Genomic DNA, 23,940 nt, shown 5'->3' with positions numbered 1-23,940 from the left:
TCTTCGTATTGTGCGGGGGCTTTCTCTGGTTGCAGAGAACAGGGACGACTCTGCACTGCGGTGCTCAGGCGTCTCGTTGCAGTGGCTTCTCTTGCTGCAGAGTGCCTACTCTAGGCGTCTGGGCTTCAGTAGTGTGGCAAACGGGCTTAGTCGATCCGTGGCTTGTGGGATCTTCCCAAACCAGTGATCGAACCCGCGTCCCCTGCATTCTTATCCACTGTTCAGTTCAGTTCAGTTCAGTTGCTCAGTCGTGTCCGACTCTTGTCCACTGTACCACCAGGGAAGTCCCGTGCTCAACACTTAAAGGATGATGATGATGACGATGAGGAAGCACAGTCAGGCAAAGCTGCGGGGGCTCTGTCCCCGGTCCTGCTGATCCTCAACAGGAGGACGACTGACATTCCTACTGCCTCGTGCGGTCCCCACATCACCGCATCCTGTTATCCCCCACGGCCCTCACCACATCCCTGATGAGGAAGCCGAGACATGGGCGGGGGGGGGGGGGTCCCTGCTTCGCCCAGAGACTGCTAGAAATTGGCAGAGCCGGGACGTGCTGTGGTCTTCTGAGTCCGAGGCTCTGCTTCTCTCATCTGCCCAGGCCACCGACTTTCAAAACGGGCTTTTCTAGCTCTCGGCTTTGAGGTCCGGGGCCGACTGTGGAATTTATCAGTGGCTCCTGCCGCCCCTTCCCCCATTCAGCCAGAGGTGCTTGTTAGTTCTGTGTCACACATTAGACAGAAGCCTATGCTTCCATTTAGAGAAAGGCGTCAGCCTTTCTAGTAAACCCCGAGGATCTAGGCCAGGTCCCTTGATAGCTGAGAAATCTATTTACTCTTTGGCGTTAGCGTCCAGGCACACTTTACAGCACTGCGGCTGAACTGCTGAGAGCGTGGGCTCTGAAGTCAAGGTAACTGGGTCCAAATCGAGGCCACCACCTTCCCAGTGGGGGCTCTTGAACAAGTGCTTAGGCTCACAAGCCTGCTGTGGGGATTAAAGGAATTGATTCATATAAAGTGCCCAGCACATAGGAAATGCTCGATAATTGCTCTTCCTATAAGAAGCCGTAAGTGAGACACCACCGATGGTATCATTTCACTGATGGTGGATCAGGAAGGAACCGCTGCTGCAGTCATTTCAGGTGTCTTGATGTCATTTGATAGGAACCATAGATATTTGGGGGTGTGCTAAGGAATAGGTGCTGTTATAGCAGGCTTTCTCAGGCTCCCCTGCTCCCCTAAAAGTGCTATAGCCCGACCCAAGACCCAGCAGCCTAGGCAGGACCCAGAGGACAAGCCAGTGGAGGGTGTTTCACCATCAGCTTGGCAGCCAGGCTTATTGGTGAAAGCGCCGCCAGGAGCTGAGACAATTTAACAGATTATCTGGAACGATGGCTAATTAGGAACTAAGCTTTTTGGCAGGATGTCTTTTATTATAAAGCTTGGTAAAATTTCGCAGGCCACTGTCAGTGTCTGGGGCCAGATCGGGAACCTTCTTCGTTCAGGCCTGATCACCAGGAAGGCCGTTGGAGCCCCAGGTCCCCTGTCTCCACCCTTGCCCTTTCTCACTAGAGGCCTTGCCAAAGCAGGAAGTGGTCTGGGAGGCCGTAGAAGTCATGTTTGGCTCTGGGTGATTTTAGGTAAGCCTCTTGCTTTCTCTGGGCCTGGTTCTCCTCACTCTCCAAGGCAGAGGTGGCCACAGAGTCTTGGACCCCTCCCATGAGTGAACCTGAGAGAACTTTCCAGGCCCGAGATGGTGGCAGACCTGGCAGGGGACCGGGTGCTGTGTGGGCATCCCTCAGCCCATGCCCTCATTCCTGATGCCCAGACCTCCGGCCATTCTCCCCAGCCCTGGGTGCCTACCCGGTCCCGGGTTTGCAATGCCAAGCAGATCCCCTTGTCCCATTTCTGTTTGAATCAGATGGCTTTCTGGCCTCTAATGTTAATCCCGGTGAACATGATTCATGAGGGTCCAGGGGTTGGGCCCTGCAGTGAACCTTTTAGAATCCCCCATTAAGGAGACATCATTAATGTATGAGAATTATAGGGGGACTCCAGCTGGTGAAGGGTGGGCAGCTTGGTGGTAGAGAGCAGTCTGTCAGCTCCCACCTCCCTCTGTCCTGGCCAACATAGCCACCGGGGGCCTCGCAGCTGAGGGGAGGTCCTCGAAGCTTCATCCAGCTGTAATTTGTAAAAAGGCAAGAACTGTGTGAATTAGGGGTCATTAGGTTGTTCGGGCTTGCAGAGCCACCCACTCATTCCAGGGGCTGGTGGTGAGTGGACACTCCAGGACACAGTGCCTCTGTCGCCCCTGGGGGCCCTGGCCCTCTCTTCCGACCTCCTGGAGCTCAGTTTCTTCATCTGTAAAATGGGGATGGTAATAAAGTCATCTCCCCCGGGGGTCAGTGGGGGTGTTAAAGGAAATCGTGGATGACTGGAAGTCTTTGGAAGATGAGAAGTCATGATGAGAAGATCTGATGGAAGGTAGAAACCTGAGGTGGGGAGTGGACAGGGGGTGTCCACAGGCTTCCAGGACACGAGGGCACTGCTCAGAGCCGGAACTCCACCTGGCCTGGGCTCCTGTCACCGCCCTCTTCCTAATCAGCTGTGTGACCTCCATCAGGGCACCCCATTCCCCCTTCCCAGCCGCTCTCTTCTCATTGGTTGAGAGGATTTGGTTCCTTCTGGCCCTAAAATCTTCAGTTCTAAGTCAGCTTGTTTTGTGTGCCGTGTGCTCAGTCCTGTCTGATTCTTTGTGACCCCATAGACTGTAGCCCACCAGGCTCCACTGTCCATGGAATTTTCCAGGCAAGAATACTGGAGTGGTTGCCATTTCCTCCTCCAGGGAACCTTCCCCACCCAGGGATCAAACCTGCGTCTCCTGTCCTGCAGGCAGATTCTTTAACCTCTGAGCCATTGGGTCAAGCTGTTAATCAGTGAATATTTACAGAAATCACAGGAAGGACCAGGACTATGGGGTGTGTGTGTGTGTGTGTGTGTGTGTGTGTGTGTGTGTGTGTGTAGGGATTACCGGTGCGGTGGGAGTTGAGCAGAGGAATAGCTCGGGGGCATTCACCTGTACTACTCAGCCCCACAAGAAGAGTTAACCAGATGGAAGGGACAGTAAGCGCTGGAGATGTTCAGAGGTTGCGTGCATACTAAGTCGCTTCAGTCGTGTACAACTCTGTGATTTTATCAACTGTAGCCCACCAGGCTCCTCTGTCCATGGGATTCTCCAGGCAAGGATAGTGGAGTGGGTTGCCATGCCCTCCTCCAGGAGATCCTCCCGACCCAGGGATTGAACCCGGGTCTCTTATGTCTTCCGCATTGGCAGGCAGGTTCTTTACTGCTGGAGCCACCTGGAAAGCCAGTTCAGTGGTTGAGCTGGGGCAAAGACTGGATAGGACATAGTCCTAGCCTCACTCACAGTATTAACCTCTTATTGGTAAGTGACTGGACCAACCCCTAATTGACTAGGAGCCAGATTGCCTGGGTTTGAATCCTCTTTGTTCCAGACATTTGCGGTATGACCTTGGGCAAAGTATCTCAATCTCTCTGAACCTTATCTTAGTTTACTTATGTGTAAAATGAAGGTGATGATAGTACTGCCTCATAGAGTTTTTATGAACATTCATTACAGGCGGATCCTTTACCACTGAGCCACCGGGGAAGCCCAGTATTAAGAACATTAGATGAGTTAATATGTGGAGAGCACTGAGCCCCTGGCGCCTGGTAGGGCTTGGCGATAGTTGATGTCAGTTTTGAAACCCACTGGGCGGCAGATGCTCCAGGCAGCCTTTCATACACATTTCCTTCTAGCCTTGCCCAGGAGAAGAAAGGAGGCTCTGTCTTATCGATGGGAAATGTGCTCTCTGAGGGGTTACCCAAGTGGTCTCACATAGATAATAAGGAACAGAGCCCTGGCCAGTGTGAGGCTCCTGGGCCACTGGCTTGGCTACCCCCTCTACTCCTCCCTGGCTGCAGCCCCCGGGGCCCCCCATCCAGGGTCATCTGCATGGAGCTGCCTGACAAATTGGGAGACATCCCTGAGCTGCTTGCTGTCACCGCCCCAACAGAGAGTTGTGAGGGAGAAGAAAGGGACCAGGTTTTAGAAATCTGAAAGCAACAGAGAGAGCCTCTCCCAGGCTGGCTTAGTTCTGTATCTCCAGTGTCTGAGCTGGGGATGAGCGGGCCAAGGACATCCCTCTCTCCCTCCACAACCACTAGCAGCCTCCTTGTACAAGCTTCCTGCCTTCCCTTTTCTATCAGTGAGCAGAATGGATTTTCTTTTCTTTTTTTTTTTTAATATCTCTTTATTTTTGGCAGTCTCAGGTCTTAGCTGCAGCAGGAAGCTTCACTCTGGTTGTTGGTCCTGCAACTTGTGGGATCTTAGTTCCTGACCAGGAATCAGACCCAAATCTGCTGCATTGGAAGGCAGATTCTTAACCGCAGGACCACCAGGGAAGTCCCCAGACTGAATTTTCTTCTCTAGGCCTGGGTGGCTAAGCACATTTTACACATCCTACTGCCTTTTTCTAATGGAGGCCTGGGGGCATTGCTAGGTGTTGAGGGGAGCCCACGGGAGGGGCCGAGCCTGGATCTTAATGGAGCAGCTGCTTTCTAAGAGCAAAGGGCCAGCGCCGCGTTTTCCCCTCCGCCTCACCCTGTATGTAGAAGATGTTTGGACAGAAACCACATAAAACTGGGGCCTCCAGGGGACTCAAGCAGAGAGGACCCCTTTAGATGGAGGACCGAGACCGTCTCAGGCGTGGAGGGCTAGTAGGAAAGGTTAGTGGTCAGGGCCAGAGCATCTCAGAGACAGGGCTGAGTTCAGAGACTTGGGGGACATACACTTCCTGGGTGGCTTGGCCGCCAGGGTTTGGGATTTATAAAGAACCAGAGCATGGACTCATACATTTACAGAGGATGTTTTATGCCTCAGGCTCTCTTCTAAGTATGTCGTTGTTGTTCAGTTGCCCCGTTGTGTGACTCTTTGTGACCCCACGGATGGCAGCACGCCAAGGCCTCTCTGTCCCTCACCATCTCCCCAAATTTGCCCAACTTCATGTCCATCGCATCAGTGATGCCATCCAGCCATCTCATCCTCTGATGCCCTCTTCTCCTTCTGAAGTATATTACATACACTAAATCATTTAATAATGCTCTGACAACCCTATGATGTGTGGACAAATGGTCATTTCCATTTGACGGAAGGGGAAATTAAAGCTCAGAGAGGTGAAGGTGTTGCAGGAGGTGGGACCCCTTTCAGCCCCCGAGAGTGGGCTTTTGTCTAACACTCAGAAATGAATTGTTCCAGAAAACACACGTGTTGACAAAGGAAAAGACTTTATTGGGAAGGGGCGCCCAGGTGGAGAACAACAGGCTAAGGGGATCCAGAACTACTCTGCCACAGGTTCACAGTCTTAGGTTTTATGGAAAGTGGAAGTGAAAGTCGCTCAGTCCTGTCCGACTCTTTGCAACCCCATGGACTATACAGTCCGTGGAATCCTCCAGGCCAGAATACTGGAGTGGGTAGCCGTTCCCTTCTCCAGGGGATCTTCCCAAACCCAGGGATTGAACCCAGGTCTCCCACATTGCAGGCAGATTCTTTACCAGCTGAGCCACCAAGGGAACCCCAGGCTTTATGGCGATGGTATTAATTTCTGGGTTCTCTGACCAATCATCTTGCTTGGCCCTTATTTGGTCTGACTCAGGGTCCTTCCTGGTGACGTGTGCATCTCTCAGCCAATATTCTGGGAGGATTCCAGCACAGAGGATTCTGGGAGGTTGGTAGGACATATTATAGGCTGCCGTCTCCTCACTCTTTTTGGCCCCTCCCGAATTCTCCCAATTAGTTTTTCAGCTGCAGCACCATGTTCCTTATCAGGACCTCCTGTTGTGAGGCAGCTCATGCAAGTGGTTATCATTGTGGCTGACCAATGTGATCAGTTTCAGTCAGCAGTTCCCTAACAAAGGAATCTGACCAAGTCACACAGTCAGTGAGTAGCTGAGCCAGGATTTGAATTTAGGAAGTCTGGCCTCAGACTGCTCTATCAACTACTTTATTGCCTTCTATGGGAAACCCTAAGATCTGTCTTCAAAGCTTGAATCAGTGGTTTATAAAGCTTTCTGAAGATATGCTTCCCTTTGAGAAATTGATGAAAACCATGGCTTCTCTCCCCAGAAAATGAGGACATGTACAGACATTTGCATTCAATTTCAGGGCATCACAGCCCCCTCAGAGCTGGTTCTAATCTGGCAGTTGCCTTTCCCTGCGGGGCTCTCGGGCACCTGTGTGGATGGGGCCGGGATGTCTACTTTCTACTAAGTAAAGGCTGTGATGGGAGCCTTGGTCCCCGAGAGTCCCCACAGAGTCTCACAGGTGGGATGGCTGTGCTGGGACCCTGCATCCCAGAGGGCTGTCACGGACCTTGGGCATCTAGGCTGCACGGCAGGAGTCACAGACTTTACTCGTGCCGTGAACGTTACAGTGTCTGAGAAGAATGGGGTGGAGGTGGGGACTGTTCTTGGTTTATGGTCCGTTACAGTTGGAAATTGTATGAGTGTGTGAATGTGTCTGAGAGAGAGAAAATATATCAGCCAGGGGCCCAGCAGGAAGGAGAATTCTAGTCAACTGGTTTCGCAGAAGAGATTTAATGGATTTCTTTCAAAGGTGTGGGTGAGGTTGAGGACACGCACAAGGGACGGTGCCACACTCTGGGCCTGGCAAAGACAGGGAGCTGTTCCCACCCAGGCTTGAAGGGGCATTGGGAGGAGACAGTGTTACTGTGTGAGAGTGGGAGGTGAGTGAGGTCAGCGGGGAAGCAGCCCCTCCCAGAACCATGGTGCTGAGACTAGGTGGGAGCTGGAAGTAATAGCCCAACCTCTCTCTCCTCCCATCTGCCAGTGCCTCCCACTGTGTGTGTGTCCGACTCTTTGTGACCCCATGGACGGTAGCCTCCCCCAGGCTCTGTCCATGGGATTTTCCCAGCAGGAATACTGCAGTGGGTTGCCATTGCCTACACCAGGGGATCTTCCCAACCCAGGGATCGAACCCGAGTCTCTGGTATCTCCTGCGTTGGTGGGCGGATTCTTTACCACTGAGCCACCCACTGGCCAAACCCCACTGGAACCCACAGGGCAAGGGAACCGGGTGATGGAGTTTGGTGGGAAACAGTCTCCAGGAGTGTAGGGCAGGACCGAGAAGGAGCTGGGCAGGCCGGAGCGGTAGCACTTCTCTCTCTAGCAAGAGAACAAGCCTCCAAAGCAGTCTAGGCCTAATCGCCAGCCCAGTGCTGCCTGCAGGTTGGGACACCCCTATCTTGATGCAGGCCTGCCCCCTCCCGGCCTTGTAGCTGGATGTGGGAAGAGAAGGCCTTGCTTGACTGTCCTAGGTTCTCCATCCCAGCCCTGCACTGGCCCCTGACCCAGGACAGTGTGGCGGTGCAGCCTCCCACCCGCCCCCATAAATCTCCACTTCTCTGTGTAGCGCAACCCCGGAGAGCCACTTAATTTAGTCCTCAGAGAACTTCCAAGTCTGCCTCCCCACTTTGAGGGTCTCACTAGAACTTATGTAATTAATTCTGCTTAATTGATATTCTTGGGGCTTAGTCATAGGGGTTTTAGGACCCCTTGGGAGCATCTTTTGTGACACGTCAGAAGCTTTTCCCACTGGGTTTGGTTGCCAGGGACAAGAAGTAAGCTTTTCAGAAGGTAAACACCCTGAATTTCCAGGCTTTTTTCTCATTTGTGCCTTCTCTTTCTTCCCTCTGGGAGGCTGTCCCTGTCAGTGGGGTCAAAGTCCCCTCATCACCCAATCATTCAGCCCCTTCCCCAGTTTCACACCCCAGCCTGCTCAGTCCTGCACTTGCCATCTACCCAACAATTCTCTAGGGCTCTCTGCATTAGAATCACTTGGTAAAACAAAGAAGATTTCGGGCTTCCCTGCAGCTTTGTTAATCAGAGTGTTCCTGTGGCCCCCAGTGTTTGGTGGTCTGTTCCCCAGACTATAAGCAGTGTCAGGGCCCCCTCCCATCCTTAGAGACCAAGTATGGACAAAGGGCTTCAGAATGGGCTTCAGAGGGGCAGATCCTTCCTGGGAGCTAGAAGAAGGATGTTCTGGGAGCTGGCTGACTTGGCTCCGGATTCTGGGTGGTGAGGGGTTAACCTACTCCCCCCTCCCCCTCACCCCCAATCCCGCCCCCCAGCAGAGCCGGATCTTGAGCCTCTGCGTGCTTTCTTCCCACTGCTAGTTCCCTAGTACCTCATCTCTCCAAGTCCCTTAGGCTTGAAAGTGCTCTAATTCTATGTAGGATGAAATACAGCCAAATTGATTAAAAAAAAACAACAACAATCAGTTCATCTGTGTTCTGACCGTCATGAATAAGTTTTCACGTTTTTTTCTTTGTTAGTAACCCAAGTAATGAAGGCTATAAAACATCTTTAGTAAGTCCCTGGGTTGAAGATTCCATACACAGTAGTTTGTGATATGCATATGTTAATTACTCCGGGTCCTGGTAATTCATCACTGCCCAGCCAGACTCACTTGCCCCCTTTCCTGTTCCAGGAGATACTGGGTGCCCTTGGAGTCCCCCTCCCTGTCCTGTTTCCAGGGGAACTCCATTTTCTTCTCTGGCAGAGATCAATCTCTAGGGAATTCCCCTCTATTGAAGCCTCGAGTGCCGTTTTAAAAGCAGCGCTGTCATCTTCCCTAATGGGTGTTTTCCTTGGAGTCTCTGCCAGGAGTGGAAGGAGGAGACAGGCTGCACAAAGGCATACTTGCTCTTTCTGGGCTGGGATTTTTATATAAAATTCTGCCGGAGAGATTTTTTTTTTTTAACGTGTTTGAGAGAGGAAGGCAGTGAGTGTATTGAGGAGGAGGTAGGTCCCTTTCTTAAAAGAGGATTCTCTGGAACCTGGGTGTTTTCCTGGAATAGTCCACATTCTAGAAAGCTATTAGGAGAAATTTGTTTGCATCTGAAGACAAGAAGTATTAAAAATTAGCAAAGGCAGGAGAGGAAAATTCGGGAACTCTTTTGGAACCAGGGTTATACGTTATAAGATTGTTATGGAATTTGGTGGGTGGGGCAGGAACCCAGTCTTAATTCAACTCAACGTCCTTCCCAGGGACTTGCACACAGGGAGGTTTCTATAAATGCTTGTGAAGTAAACCTCATATTTACTTGGCTTTCATAATGCTTGAGGACTCTTGGCAGTTAGATGAAGGAAAAAACATAAGGAGCTTTGGAATTAAACATACTTAGGTTTAGATCCAGCTCTGCCTAGCTCTGTGACCTTGGGCAAGTTACTTACCTATTGATTTTCAGTTTGCTCACTTGCAAAATCCCTGGAGAAGGAAATGGCAACCCACTCCAGTGTTCTTGCCTGGAGAATCCCATGGGCAGAGGAGACGGGTGGGCTACAGTCCATGGGGTCACAAAGAGTTGGACAGGACTGAATGACTGACCACACACTTGCAAAATGGGTAACAACTCATGGAGTTTTTGTGAGAATCGAATGAAATGAGTTCAGTCACTCAGTCGTGTCTGACTCTGAGACCACATGTGCTACAGCACGCCAGGCTTCCCTGTCTTTCACCATCTCCAGGAGCTCAAACTCATGTCCATCGAGTTGGTGATGCCATCCAACCGTCTCATCCTCTGACATCCCCTTCTCCTGCCTTCAATCTTTCCCAGCATCAGGGTCTTTTCCAACGAGTCAGTTGTTCACATCAGGTGCCCAGACTTTTGGAGTTTCAGCTTCAGCATCAGTGCTTCCAATGAATATTCAGAACTGATTTCCTTTAGGATGGACTGGTTGGATCTCCTTGTAGTCCAAGGGACTCTCAAGAGTCTTCTCCAACACCACAGTTCAAAAGCATCAATTCTTCGGTGCTCAGCTTTCTTTATAGTCCAACTTTCACATCCGTACATGACTCCTGGAAAAACCATAGCTTTGACTAGAAGGACCTTTGTTGGCAGAGTAATGTCTCTACTTTTTAATATGCTATGTAGGTTGGTCATAGCTTTTCTTCCAAGGAGCAAGCGTCTTTTAATTTCATGGCTGCAGTCACCATCTGCAGAGATTTTGGAGCCCCAAAAATAAAGTCTCTCAATGTTTCCATTGTTTCCTCATCTATTAGCCATGAAGTGATGGGACTGGATGCCATGATCTTAGTTTTCTGAATGTTGAGTTTTAAGCCAGCTTTTTCACTCTTCTCTTTCACTTTCATCAAGAGGCTTATTAGTTCTTCTTCACTTCCTTCCGTAAGGGTGGTGTCATCTGCATGTCTGAGGTTATTGATATTTCTCCCTGCAATCTTGATTCAACTTGTGCTTCATCCAGCCCAGCATTTCACATGATGTACTCTGCATAGAAGTTAAATAACCAGGATGACAATATAAAGCCTTGACGTACTTCTTTCCTGATTTGGATCCAGTCTGTTGTTCCATGTCCGGTTCTAACTGTTGCTTCTTGACCTGCATACAGATTTCTCAGGAGGCAGGTAAAGTAGTCTGGTATTCCTATCTTTTGAAGAATTTTCCACAGTTTGTTTTGATTCACACAGTCAAAGGCTTTGGAGTAGTCAATAAAGCAGAAGTAGATGTTTTTCTGGAACTCTCTTGCATTTTTGATGATCCAGCGGATGTTGGCAATTTGATCTCTGGTTCCTCTTTCTTTTCTAAATCCAGCTTGAACATCTGGAAGTTCACTGTTCATGTACTGTTGCAGCCTGGCTTGGAGAATTTTGAGCATTACTTTGCTAGAATGTGAGATGAATGCAATTGTGAGGTAATTTGAACATTCTTTGGCATTGCCTTTCTTTAGGATTGGAATGAAAACTGACCTTTTCCAGTCCTGCAGCCACTGCTGAGTTTTCCAAATTTGCTGGCATATTGAGTGCAGCACTTTCACAGCATCATCTTTTAGGATTTGCAATAACTCAACTATAAAGATCCACTTAATCTACTGACTATTCAGTAAGGGGCTCAATAAATGTTAATTTTCTTCCTTCATCCTCCATGCATGCTAAGTTGCTTCAGTCCTGTCCTATGGACTGTAGCCCTCCAGGCTCCTCTGTCCATGGGATTCTCCAGACAAGAGTACTGGAGTGGGTTTCCGTGCCCTCCTCCAGAGGATCTTCCCCACCCAGGGACTGAAATCATCTCTTACGTCTCCTGCGTTGTCAGGCAGGTACTTTACCGCCGGTGCCACCTGGGAAGACCCTGTTTCCTACTGAGAATCTGTGATTCTTCACACCATCTGCACCTTAAAATTATGTAGGGAACTTTTTAAAAATACAGTTGTTCAGACCCCACTCATTGAGATTTGGATTTAATTGGCCTGTGGTAGGGCTTGAGTATGGGTTGTTTTGTTTGTGTTTTTTGACCCTGCCTCAAGCTTTGTGGAATTTTTAGTTCCCCTGCCAGGGATCAAACCCTCACCCTTGGCAGTGAAAGCACAGAGTCCTAACCACTGGACCACCAGGGAATTCCGAGCATGGGTTATTTTGAAAAATCTCTTGTGAAAGGATACACTTTTTAAAGATAAAATAATGATTCCCACAGAAATATAAATTGAACACATAGCAAAATTTTATTCAACTTATTCGTTAATGAGAGAACCAGTAAGATGTTATAACTGGTTCAAATCCAACAACGCGAACACATACACAATCACGAATGCTGAGGTGAATTTACAAATAGATGCAAATCCACTGGGTAATAATCAAATAATCAATTGCATTCCACTGAGGGAAATTCATTTGCATTTCTGTGGCTAAGAACCATTTGCATGACGTTATGCCTTCTGTAATTTACAGAGTTGTAAAAGAGCTCAGAGGTAATGAAATGCAGACCTCTATGAAATCAGATACCTGGACTGGTATGTGAAACAGGACTCCCAATGACCTGCTTTTTGGTACATTTCAATGACTTCCAGGCTTCCCCAGCCAGAGGAGCGCACTCTGCCTTAGACCTTTGCATGTAATTCTGTGATGACTGTTCTCACACTGTCTTGTAGTTATTATCTGTGTCTGAGCTGTCTCACCTATGACAGAGGAGTCCTGAAATATAGGATTCATATTCTATTTATCTTTGTAGCCCAGGACCCACCACACTGCCAGGCCTACTTTATAAGTGCTTGAAAACTGTTGAATTCATAATTGAATTGAATTGGATAACTCAAAGAAACAAGCAGAACAAGTAGTGTTTTTATTTATTTATTTTTGGCTGCTCTGGGTCTTCGTCCCTGTGCTCAGGCTTTCTCTAACGGCAGCGAGTGGGCTTCTCATTATGATGTCTTCTCTTGTGGCGCGTCGGCTCTAGAATATAGGCTCAGAAGCCGTGGCGCACAGGTTTAGTTGCCGCACCTAGACCAAGAATCGAACCCATGTCCCCTGCATTGGCAGATAGATTCTTTTTAATTTCATTTGAAACCTTTATTAAACTCTTTATTGGGTTATAACCACTTAACAATGCTGTGATAGTTTCAGGTGAATCACGAAGCAACTCAGCCATACGTATACATGTATCCATTCTCCCCCAAACTCCCCTCCCATTCAGGTTGGGTAGGCTGGTTTTCAACCACTGGGCCACCAGGGTAGTCCCAGAACAAGTAGTGTTATTTTCCATCTTCTGATGAGGAAGCCGAGGCCTTGAAAGTCTCTGATCTTGTAAGTCATAATCAGCTTGTGATAAAGTTGGAACTCAAACCCTCTCATCCATTTCCTCCTTGGATCTTACTTCATTCAACAATGAGTAACTTACTCTGCACTAGTCACTGGGAGCAGTGGCTTCTGCTGTCCTTGCTCCCGGAACCTTACATGTAGGGCAACATGCTTAGAGAACGTGAGCCAGAATGCCTGAAGTCAGCAGTTATTAGCCTTGCGACTCTAAACAAATTACTTGGCTTTTCGGTGCTCTCATTTTCTCATCCATAAAATAGGGAAGCCTACCATAAAAGGATTAATTAAGGGAATACGATGCAAAGTGTTTGCAGCAGCTGCTGCTGCTATAATCATCTGTGAAAGATGAGGAAAATTTGGGTCCTCCCATTGCTCGAGAAGCTCTATCTACCGGGATGAAAAGAGGAGATCATGGTTAGGGCATGTGGTGAGTGCAGTCATAGGGATATGAGGCGAACTGTGGGAGCTGTAGAGCTGGACTTCTGGGGAGCTGAGTCCTTAAGCATTAGCATGGGAAACCACTTGGGGTTTCTCACGTGGCTCAGTGGTAAAGAATCCGTTTGCCGATGCAGGAGACAGAGGAGACTCGTGTTCAATCTCTGGGTCAGGAAGGTCCCTTGGAGGAGGAAATGGCAACCCACTGCAGTGTTCTTGCCTGGAAAATTCCATGGACAGAGAAGCCTGGCGGGCTACAGTCCATGGGATCGCAAAGAGTCGGACACAACTGAAAAACTAACACACTTTAGCCACGTGAACAACAGGGTCATGAATCTGGGTTCAGCTTTATGGAATCCTTTGCCTCACGGTCTCTCACGAGGCTTCCGTCGAGGTGTTGGCCAGGACCCCCGTCCTTTCAAGGCTGGGCTGGGGCAGGATCCCACTTCTAAGCTCATTCAGTGGTTTTCGGTAGGATTCAGATTCTCAGGGGTGGGCTGGCTGACAGCCACCGTGGTTCCTTGCCACACGGGCCTCTCCATAGGTCAGCTCACACCATGGCATCTGGCCTCATCACAGTGAGCAGGAGAGAGGGGAGGTGCCCAAGACAAAGCCGCAGTCTTTTTTGGCTGTGCTGTGTCTTTGTTGTGGTCCTTGTGGTGCGGGAGCTCCTCTGGTTGTGGATCACAGGCTTAGTTTCCCCCCAGCGTGTGGGATCTTAGTCCCCCTACTAGGGATCAAACCTGTGTCCCCTGCATTGGAAGGCAGACTCCTAACCACTGGACCATCAGGGAAGCCCTGCCCTAGTCATTTATAATGTAACCTCGGAAGTGACTTGTGCTCCAGTCCAATCTTCATTAGACGCGAACCATTAACTCCAGTCCACATTCAAGGGGAGAGGATTACACAAGGGCATGAACACCAGGAGAAGGGATCTTCAGAGATCCCACAGCCCCTGTCTCTGCCTTGCGTTTACCATCAGGGCATCAAATCAGTACGCCTAAATCGAAATCAGTCCGAGAAGGAAGGTGGTCATAGAGGTAGCACAAGCTCAGTGTGCTCGCAGAGGCGTCTGGTTGGAGGAATCAGCACGGTTTCCTGGAGGAGGCAGCATTAACGATGGACCTTGAAAGAGTGGAGGACACGCCATTGGCCGAGAAGGGGAGGCCTGGTGAAGGACACAGCATAGGCAAAGGCAGGGAGATGGGCAAGTGAAGGGTCTGCTCAGATGTCCCGACATCAAAACCATCTCACTTGGGGATTCCCTGGCCATCCAGTGGTTAGGACTCTGTGATTTCATTACTAAAGATCCCAGTTTGATCCCTGATTGGGGAACTAAGATCCCACAAGCCTAAAAAAATCCCCACAAAAAAAACAAAAAAACACCATCTCACTTGAGCGGAACCTATTTAAAAAAAGGGAGAGTAAAGGGATGGCAGTGGAGATTAGAGCTGAAGGTAGACGGCTTCCACTGTTAGATGAGGGAGCTCTCTCCTTGACTAGGGGATGAGGGTGGGGGCCAGGGGCTGGAAGAGGCATGGTTTCCATTACTACCGGGTTCAGGACTGAGGGGCTCTGAGTCCAGTCCCTCCATCCTGACTGCGAGACCCACGCCCCTTCTCCTCTTGCAGTTTGGACGCACCGAAGTCATCGACAACACGCTCAATCCCGACTTTGTGCGCAAGTTCATCGTGGATTACTTCTTCGAGGAGAAGCAGAACCTCCGTTTTGACCTGTAAGTGGAAGATGGTGCTGAGGTTGGAGCTGGGGAGGGAACCACGGTTGGGAGGTGGGGCTCCAGGACCTGTTGTTGGGGTGGCCGTTTCCTCACTCGGGAAGGTAGGAGATCTGTCATGTCAGAGGAAGCCCGGGGTTGACCTGGGAGAAAACGGACTATTAGCTGAAGTCCAGCCCCACCCACATCAGGAGATGGAAGAGAGGTGGGGAGAGGGAACAAAGGCACCCCCCCCCCATTTGTTTAGTGTGGAAGGGCGCTGGGCAAGCTACCTGATTCTGGGGCGGGTGGTTGAGGGAGATCTTGGGAGCAACTCCAGCTCTGCCTCCAGGGAGCCCAAGTCCCCAGCGAACTCTTCCTCTGTCAAAGCTGCTTCTGGGGGCAGGTCCCCTCCAGTTTCCCCTCCCGCAGAGGTTACCCAGCTGATCAGACTCAAAGCATCTATGTGTTCATCACATGGATGCAGAGTGCCCCTCTCCTGAGGTTAAAGGTGACAGTGGGGTTTTAGTCTGGTGAGTAGGTGGAGGAGTGTTTTATTGTTTTGTTCGGGGTATAGGGTGGTTAGAAAGCACTGTGCCCCAGAGAATTGTGGATGGAATGGGGAAAAGGGGTTGGCAAAGAGGGAGCAAAGGAAGAAAATGCAGGAAAAGGAAACGAACACGGAGGGAGGAATAGGAGGACTCGAGGCCCAGGGCAGCAGGGCAGCCCATCGCTGGGAAGTCAGCTTCCCAGGTGGCACTAGTGGTAAGGAACCTGCCTGCTGATGCAGGAGACACAGGAGACACAGGTTCAGTCCCTGGATGGGGAGGATCCTCTGGAAGAGCGCACGGCGCCCCATTCTAGTATTCTTGCCCAGAGAATCCCATGGACAGAGGAGCCTGGCAGGCTACAGTCCGTGGAGTTGCAAAGAGTCGGACACGACTGAGTGACTAACACATACACAGCCTATATATGGGCTTCCCTGGGGGCTCGGTGGTAGAGAACCCACCTGCCCATGCAGGAGATGTGGGCTTGATCCCTGGGTTGGGAAGATCCCCTGGAGAAGGAAATGCCAACCCACTCCAGTATTCTTGCCTGGGAAATCCCATGGACGGAGGAACCTGGAGGACTGCAGTTCATGGGGTCACAAAGAGTTGGACATGACTTATTGGCTAAACAACAACAACATAACTTATATATAGTAAAGTGCCCAAATCTTAAGAACCCTACCCCATGATGCATGTTGATATCCATTTATCTCCCAGATCAAAAGACACACTAGAAGGCTACCGTTTGTGTCTCCCTGCTATTACTCCCAGAAATGTCCACTGTGTTAGTGCCTGGTTTGGGGAGAGCATGGGTTCTGGCTCAGCTCAAGAAGCCAGACAGTTCAGGGCAGGCTGCCCCAGCTGCCTTCACCATCTCTCTGTGTTCCCTGCAGGTATGATGTTGACTCCAAGAGTCCTGATTTATCCAAACATGTGAGTTCTGCCAGCACCTGCCCAGCAATTCTGAAAGTCTCCTAAATGCCAAACTCTGAGTTGGCCTTAGGCTTCACTATGACACAGTGTGTGTGTCTGACGTACATCCTGTCATTTCAGAGCCCTCGTATATCCAGGTGTGGGGTGATGGGGGAGGTGGGACGACTGTGAGCCTAGTGGGTGACAGTGGTCCTTTTTGCACCCTGGATGTGCAGGATTTCCTGGGCCAGGCTTTCTGCACCCTTGGAGAGATTGTGGGGTCCCCTGGGAGCCGCCTGGAGAAGTCCCTCACGTAAGTATACAGGGAAGTGGAGCCTGTCTGGGTTGCTTCCTCAGTGATAGTCCAACTTGCTGTTCATCCTTGCTGAGGGCTAGCTCAGGGGAGGGGCAAGCCGTCAGCCGGTCATCATGGGCAGTCAGAAATATGGAGACTGCAAGGGCCTTGCCCTTGCAGGACTTTTAACCCAATTATCTTGGAGGGACCTCGGCTCACTTATTAGAGACCCACATTTCTTAGAATGGCCCAAGACCTTATGTAGTCCACTCCCACCCCCCACCCCATCGTTATATACGGGAAGAAACTGAAGCCCAGAGAGGGAAGTGATTTGCCCAAGGCCGCATAGCTAGGAAGTAGAAGAGCTAGGATTTGAACCTAGGGATCTGCTCACATAGAGTAGCCTTCAGATTGCTAGGATGGCAAAGCCCTCCGCATCCCACCTGGCCCCTGCATCATAGGGTTTTCAGTGCTTTAGGGGCAAACTATTACACTGAACAGGCTCCGCCATGAAGAGTCTCAAGGCTTCTCACAGTGGAGCTGGGGGTGGCTTCAGGGACCAGCCAGGCTTGCCCAGGCAGTGGGGTGACCTCTCTTGTCCCTGTTTCTCAGGAAGCCCCAGGAGCAGGGGCCAGGCAAGAGAGGCCTGCAAACTGGGACATTTGTCCAGGTCACAGGGCAGGGTGGGCAGAAAAGCCCACCCTTCCCCCATCCCGCTTCTGTCAATTTCACACTGGACACTGTCCCCTCATCATGATCAATAACTGAAGAATGTGTTATTTGGGGGGTGGGGGCTGGTCTCTTTCCCAGGCCCTGTCTCTGACCCCCAACAACTATGTGGAAACTTCAGAGCCCCCAGAAAGTCCTCCTTGTCCCCCGAAAGTTCTCCTCCTCTGGCTTCACAGAATATAGTGACAAATAGCTATCATTTCTTGAGAATAGGGAGTAATCCCCTGTTTGAGGGCTCTGAAGCTTATAGAATTTGGGTCCCAGGAATGAGTGTGTGTCTTCTCCTCTCAGCTCCCAACTGCCTGGGTCAAAAACACCTGAGTTATTTGGGTCTGTTTCTGGTGCTGGCCCCTGGCCCTCCAGGGGTGGAGGGGCACACCTTCCGGAGGGGCTGGAGAAAGAGTTTGGATTGGGGAGGAGCCAGTGGGAGGAGCTTTAAAGGTCAAACAGGATCTAAACTGTGGAGATGCAGGGTGCTGGTGAAGGAGGGGACCTACTCCCCCACCGACGCTTTCACATGTCCAAGTCTAGTTGTTTCCCTGGCTAGACCTGTGAATGGCTTCCTTTCAATGGGTATCTGTTCTGGGCCAGACAGTGTTTCGTCTCTGTGACCTCACGAGGTCTATCTCCCCATTTCACAGCCCGCACACTGAGGCTCAGAGAGGTCGCGCAGAGGTTCTCAAACTGAAGCAGGCATCAGTATCCCCTGGAGGGCTGATTTCGCACAGACTGCTGGGCTCCAACCCCAGGTCCAGGCAAGGGTCCAAGAATTTCTATGTCTAACATGTCCCCAGGGGAGGTAATGCTGCTTGTCCAGGAACCACTCCCCAAGAACCTCTGAGGTGAAGTTGCCCAGGGCTTCACCTTGTTAGGTTTGGGAAGAATACCTCTCCTTCCCCTGGCCTGTGGCTTTTGGACCTGTTTTGACGTTTGATCCAGAACAGAAACCTGTCTCCAAGAGTCTCGGTGATGCCGAGAGCTCTGGCCTCTCAGGATGGGGATACTCAGCTCACGACATGCTCTTTTTCTCTCCACAGAATAGGAGCGTTCAGCCTGAATTCCAGGACAGGCAAGCCCATGCCGGCTGTGTCCAACGGGTAGGCCACCAGACACCTCTGGCCCTGGAGTCCTCAGACATTCGGCCAGCTCTGCAGAAGGGGGCCTCAGGGTCCTGGTCCCATCCCCGCTCCCACCACTGTGCCTTCTTCAGTCCTGCTCAGGGGCACAGAGAGGGCCCTGGGGCCCTCCTAAAGGACCCAGGCACTTGGGGCCACTCTGCAGCTGGCCCTCCCCACACCCAGGCTAGAGCTCCAGCATCCCCAACCCCAGCGGGCAGAGGGCTCTGGGGAGCAGGGCGGGGCTTAGAGGTAGGGGCTGATTCTGGGCATCGGCAGGGACTGGGCCCTCTTCCTTCCTGTCCTCTCCCCAACCCGGTTTCTTCCCCACCCGCCTCTCAGCCTTCTCCTCCCTTGTCTTTATCTCCCCTCTTCTCCAGTGCTTCCGCTGCTGGACGCCAGCCTCCTCACAGAGTAGATTCTGCTAAACCCTCACTTTCCGCATTTCCTTACCAGCTGTGGTGGGCTAGCCACGTTTCCCCAGCCCCAACCCTGACCGTCTGCTTTTGGCTGGCCTCATGCAAATATGGCCACAAAGACCCTCCCACTCCTTCCCTTTCCTCTCCTGGCTGGAGAGAGGGTTCACACCTGACAGAGGGTAGGGGGACCAGGGTAGGGAGCATCTGTTTGGGGGACCCACCTGGAGGAGCCACTGGCATTTGCTGAGGGCTCCTAGAAGTTGGGGTCTCAGTAGCTGGATTGTTCATCCGACTAGCAGGATGTAGGAAATGGGCCTTCAGGGGACCCAGGGATGCCTGCAGCCCAGGAAGGGTATGGATGCTCATTTACAAGAAGAGTAGAGAAGCAGGAATTGGAGAGGGAGCAGGAGTCAGAGAGAGAAACAGAAAGGGAGAGCGAGTGGGAAGAGAGGGAGAGAGAGAAAGGCCAGGCAGGCGGGAGCTGACTGGGGCTGGAGAGCGTGGAAGGAAAGATCGGAAATAGACGAGGGGCTCAGAGGCAAGGAGAGGAGCAGATGGAGAAACATTGGACAGAGGAGGCTGGTGTGAGCATTCTATGTCCCTGGTCAAACAAATCAATCTTTACCAGCAGGCAGGGCCGGCTGGGGGTGGAGGGGCTTTGGGTTACTCAGCTGGCTGCCCAAGTCTAGAGGGACAAGCTGGCCACCTGGCTGGGGCAGGGGACACTCCAGCTGCAGCCCTGCTCTGGCCGCTTCATCGGGAGGGATCCGAGCTATCTCATCAGCCCCCTGCAGAGGGCCAGCCCCCCCTGCCTCCTCTGTTTGAGAATCTCTCCCTTCAAGAGCCGGCACTGGAGAGAGCTCCATCAGTGGTTCTCTGAAATGTGTTCCGCAGCCAGCATGTTGTGGCCCGGAGGGCTGGCTCAAGTGGGGGCTGCATTTCATCAGCTTTGCAGAGTTGTAAAGGGACACAGGCAGGGAGAGAAACGGTGCTCTTGAGGCCTCCTCCGTGTCAGGCGCGGTGTGTGTACGTATTATCTTGTAAAATGGATGCTACAGTCACACCCATTATATGGGCTAGGAAACTGAGACTCAGAGAGGTGCAGCAATGAGCCCAAAGTCACACAGCTACTGGACAGCTGCCATTTTCTTCTCCCTCCCAGGGGCCCTGGTTGCCCTGGGACCTCCCCCACGCTGGGGTTAGTCCTCAACATCAGAGTGCTATGGGCTGGTACCTGGGTGAGGTGGGGTCCCTCCTGACCAAAGGAAGAGGTCATGGTAGAACCCCACCCTGGGAACTTACTCCCCTAGAGAGGATTCTCTGGGGGAGGGGGGCCAAATTCACTTCCTGGTTGCCCACCTCATAGAGGAGCCTCAGGGTTGGCCGAGATCTCTCTCCCCCAGAGAGACCCCAGCCAAGAAGTTGCAGGGGAGGGGGCCATGGGAGACGGCCCGGCGAGCTGCCATCCAGAGTACACCTGTCCTCCTGTTTCACTGCCTCTTACTGCTCTCCTTCCTCTGATGGATCAGAGTGGCTCAGAGCTGGGGTGTTCCGGGACTCTGGGGATCAGCTGGGTGCAGGGTGGGGTGGCTAGCCCACGAGGTCTTTTGCCCACAGAAGTGGTCTCTGGACGGAAAGTTTGAGAACCACTGGTCTGGAAGCCTCTGGGTGAGTCTGGATGCTTTTCTAGGACTTTCAATGCAGACAGTACCCTTCTTGGTGGGCTCTTGGGGAGCAGGGGTGGGGCAACTCCAGGCCTGGGGCCCTGGCCCAGGAAGCAGTGCCCTAGGTCACAGGAGACTCTGTCTTCTTAGGGGCTTCAGAGCAGATCTGCTGGATGGTGGTGGGGAGGTGAGGGGAGGCTGAAGAGGGCTGAATCAGGGAGAGCTCAGGCTTGCGGCTCTGTCTTTGTCTGACTTTCCATTCTCTCATCTTCTCCTCTCTCAGCGGTGTCCCAGGGAAGAAATGTGGCACCATCATCCTGTCTGCTGAGGAGCTCAGCAACTGCAGGGTGAGTGGCAGAGGACTGTAGGACAAGACCTGCGGGGGTGGGGGTGGATGGAGGGCAGGCTGGCCTCCCTGGGGCCCTGAGGCCCGCAGGATGTCCTTGGAGGCACTGGGGGAAGGTGGGCTCTTCACTTTACCCTAGCTGTCATAGAAGCCCACAGCTTTGGAGCTGGAAGATGTCCCCCCTTTTTAGAGCTGAGCTGACTGAGGCACAGGGAAAGGAAAAAGCTCGCCCACAGTCAGCCGCTGAGCTGGGCTGGGAGCCCTGGTCCACTCCCCGCCACGGCCACGCTCACTTGTCCTTGAGCCAGGACTGCCTTGGCACCAACACTGGCGGCGGAGAGGCCTTTTCAGTCTGGGAGGCTGGGCGCTTGGCATTTAGTTGTCATTTTTCCCTTTTAGCTCTGGAGTAGGGTGATGCCCCTACATGGGGCTGAGGGGGTGAGAGCATGTGGTTGGTGTGTGTGTGTGTGTGTGTGTGTGTGTGTGTATGTTGGGAAGCCAGAGTCTGCAGTCCTACGCAGCCCTTGGTTTTGCTTCTTCTGTGGGACTGTAGAGAAGCAGGAGGTAGGGACAGCTCGAGGGGGGAGCTGAGGGGGTAGCCAGGGTCTTTAATAACGAGGCTGCAGTGTCTCAAACTCTGCATTCAGGGGCTTCCAGTTGGAGAGTAAAACACAGAATTGATACTCTTTGGGAAGTACAGCAATGACTCGATCAGCTCAAACACAGTTGCTCTGTCTGCTTTCTCTGCTTGTCTGTTTACCTCGGTGGGTCTGGTGGACCTTGACCCCAGGACTAAACCTGCCCCACATGTACACCAGCAGAGGGCGGGGCGTGCAGTAGGTGATCACAGAGGCTCTTCTGTGAATCTGTAATTGAATGAACAGGAAGCCCAAACCAAATGTCTAGGGGATGTGGATATAACTGCTACACCTGTATATGCTGGCGATCTGGACGCTATTGGAGTCCCCACAAGGGAGAGAGTCAGTTCAGTCACTCAGGCATGTCCGACTCTTTGCAGCCCCATGGACTGCAGCACGCCAGGGTTCCCTGTCCATCACCAACTCCCAGAGCCTGCTCAGACCCTGTCCATCGAGTTGGTGATGCCATCCAACCATCTCATCCTCTGTCATCTCCTTCTCCTCCTGCCTTCAATCTTTCCCAGCATCAGGGGCTTTTCCAATGAGTCAGTTCACACCAGGTGGCCAGAGTATTGGAGTTTCACGGAGAGAACAAGGGCAAGAACCCAGCCAATATGTAGACTGTAGCTTCTATTCAAGCTTTCTGAGCCTCAGTTTCTCCACCTGTCTGCTGGGGCTGATAGACTTGCTGTGAGGATTAAAGGAGATCGTGAAGGTGAGCGTGCCCGAGGGGCTCTCCTGCTAGTGGGTGTCTGGGGAAGACCAAATCTGAGTTCCCTGAAACCTCAATTCAGTTTGCCCTCAGCTTCTAACTCAGTCTGTGGCTTCCTCCCTAGTTTATAATTAGACAAAGTGATACAAACGAAAGTGCTTTGGAAATTCTAAAGCTCTAGACAGTGCTGGGTGCTGCTATTGGTCTAGTTTTCCGGGATTGGTAAACAGTGTGTGTTTAGGCTCTCCTCCTCCTTCCCCACTCTGCCCTCCTCCCCCTGCATCCACGGATGGCAACAGCTTCTTTGATTTAAGCAGTTTCAGAGCAAGTGGGGGTGGGGGGCTCCCTCCCTTCCTCTTGAGATTGTCAGCTCCTTTTCTTTGGGGGCATCTTTGGCTGAGTTCTGTCTTTCCCTAGAATACTTGCAAGGAAAAAGAGACTAATTCCCAGCATCTGGCTGAATTAAAATAATTACATCTGATCGGCTTTGCTTCTGTCATCCCAGCATTCAGTAGGAGGATCAAAGGAAGAGGGTGGAGTCTGAGAGATGGTTTTTCACCAGAGCTGGGCTTCCTGCTCAAATGAATATATTCTGCTAGAGCAGACAAACCCTCCTTTCATCCATGGGGATGGTGTGGGCAGGCAGGGACCAGAGAAGGATTAGAGTTGACTCCAGAGGGTCATCAGCATGTTTTGATAGGTTATAGAAAAGCCCTTCTCATCGAGAATTTAAATACCAAGAAAGTTCCAACAATCAGAATTTAACCCCAGATATTATTCAGTGATACTTGGGGTTGACAAGGCTGAGCTTAATCTCCTGAAAGGCCTCTGAATTACCAAAGAATTCATTACGATCAGCAGTAAAACAGTAATTATTGCATGTAAAACTGACCAATATTTGCATAGTCCTCACAGTTACTAAGACTCTCGTGTTGACACTCTATTTGATCATTCACCATGGGACTCGGGGGCTTCCCTGGTGGCTCAGACAGTAAAGAATCTGCCTGCAATGCAGGAGACAGGGGTTCTGTCACTGGGTCCGGACGATCCCGTGGAGAAGGACATGGCAACCCACTTCAGTAGTCTTGCCTGGAAAATCCCATGGACGAAGGAGCCTGGTGGGCTACAGTCCAAGGGATCACTACTGAACAACCAACACTTTCACCTTCGTGGGACTCAGGGCTGGATAGGTGTGAGTGACCCAGTGTCCAGATGCAGAGAAGTTGGAGTGGCCTGCTTAAGACTGCAGGATTCTAACCCAAGCCTGTGGTCTGGGAGTGTTTCCCTCATCCAGTGAAGTTCTGAACCTTCATGGCACATGGAACAGCTATGGGCTTTGTCAGGCCAGTAGCTGTTAGTAGGCCTTATGAGTGGCTGGACTTCTAGAGAGAGGCAGGAGGGTATTGTGGGTGTGGGTGGTGAATAGTTCCTAGGCTTCCCCTTCCCAGACCCCTAGCTGCCCCTAGGCCTGCCAGGCAGCCAGACAGCCTTGCTCCGGAGCCAGGAGTCCTTGGCCGGAAGCACATTCTCAGTGCCATCCAGTCAGGTCCCTGCACACACTGGCGAGAGTGTGAGTCACCTCTCACCAGCCAAGGAAGTCAGAGCTCCACCTGGCAGCTATCCCTCCCCATCCCCTTCTAGGTATCAGCAGCCTGGCAGATAGAGGGGGAAACAATGGAAACAGTGACAGACTTTGTTTTCTTGGGCTCCAAGATCACTGCAGATGGTGACT

General features: G+C 51.5%; 1 protein-coding gene across 2 annotated transcripts in view; it reads left to right on the top strand.

Annotated features, from left to right (window-relative positions):
- The window catches only part of CPNE5 (copine 5), a 99,442-nt gene that overhangs the window by 28,908 nt on the left and 46,594 nt on the right, over positions 1-23,940 (top strand). Inside the window, exons 4-9 of one of the 2 annotated variants that reach the window (XM_068994251.1) lie at positions 14,748-14,851; positions 16,272-16,311; positions 16,527-16,603; positions 18,352-18,411; positions 20,466-20,516; positions 20,796-20,859. In XM_068994251.1, coding sequence (XP_068850352.1) covers positions 14,748-14,851; positions 16,272-16,311; positions 16,527-16,603; positions 18,352-18,411; positions 20,466-20,516; positions 20,796-20,859 — 396 coding nt within the window. The remainder of the gene's footprint in view (positions 1-14,747; positions 14,852-16,271; positions 16,312-16,526; positions 16,604-18,351; positions 18,412-20,465; positions 20,517-20,795; positions 20,860-23,940) is intronic. The other variant, XM_068994252.1, reaches the window with a different exon arrangement.

Source organism: Capricornis sumatraensis, chromosome 22 (assembly GCF_032405125.1).
Source record: "Capricornis sumatraensis isolate serow.1 chromosome 22, serow.2, whole genome shotgun sequence".
NCBI classification, from domain to species: Eukaryota; Metazoa; Chordata; class Mammalia; order Artiodactyla; family Bovidae; genus Capricornis; species Capricornis sumatraensis.
The sequence above is the reverse complement of the archived record's forward strand: the minus strand, read 5'-3'. Positions and strand labels throughout refer to the sequence as shown.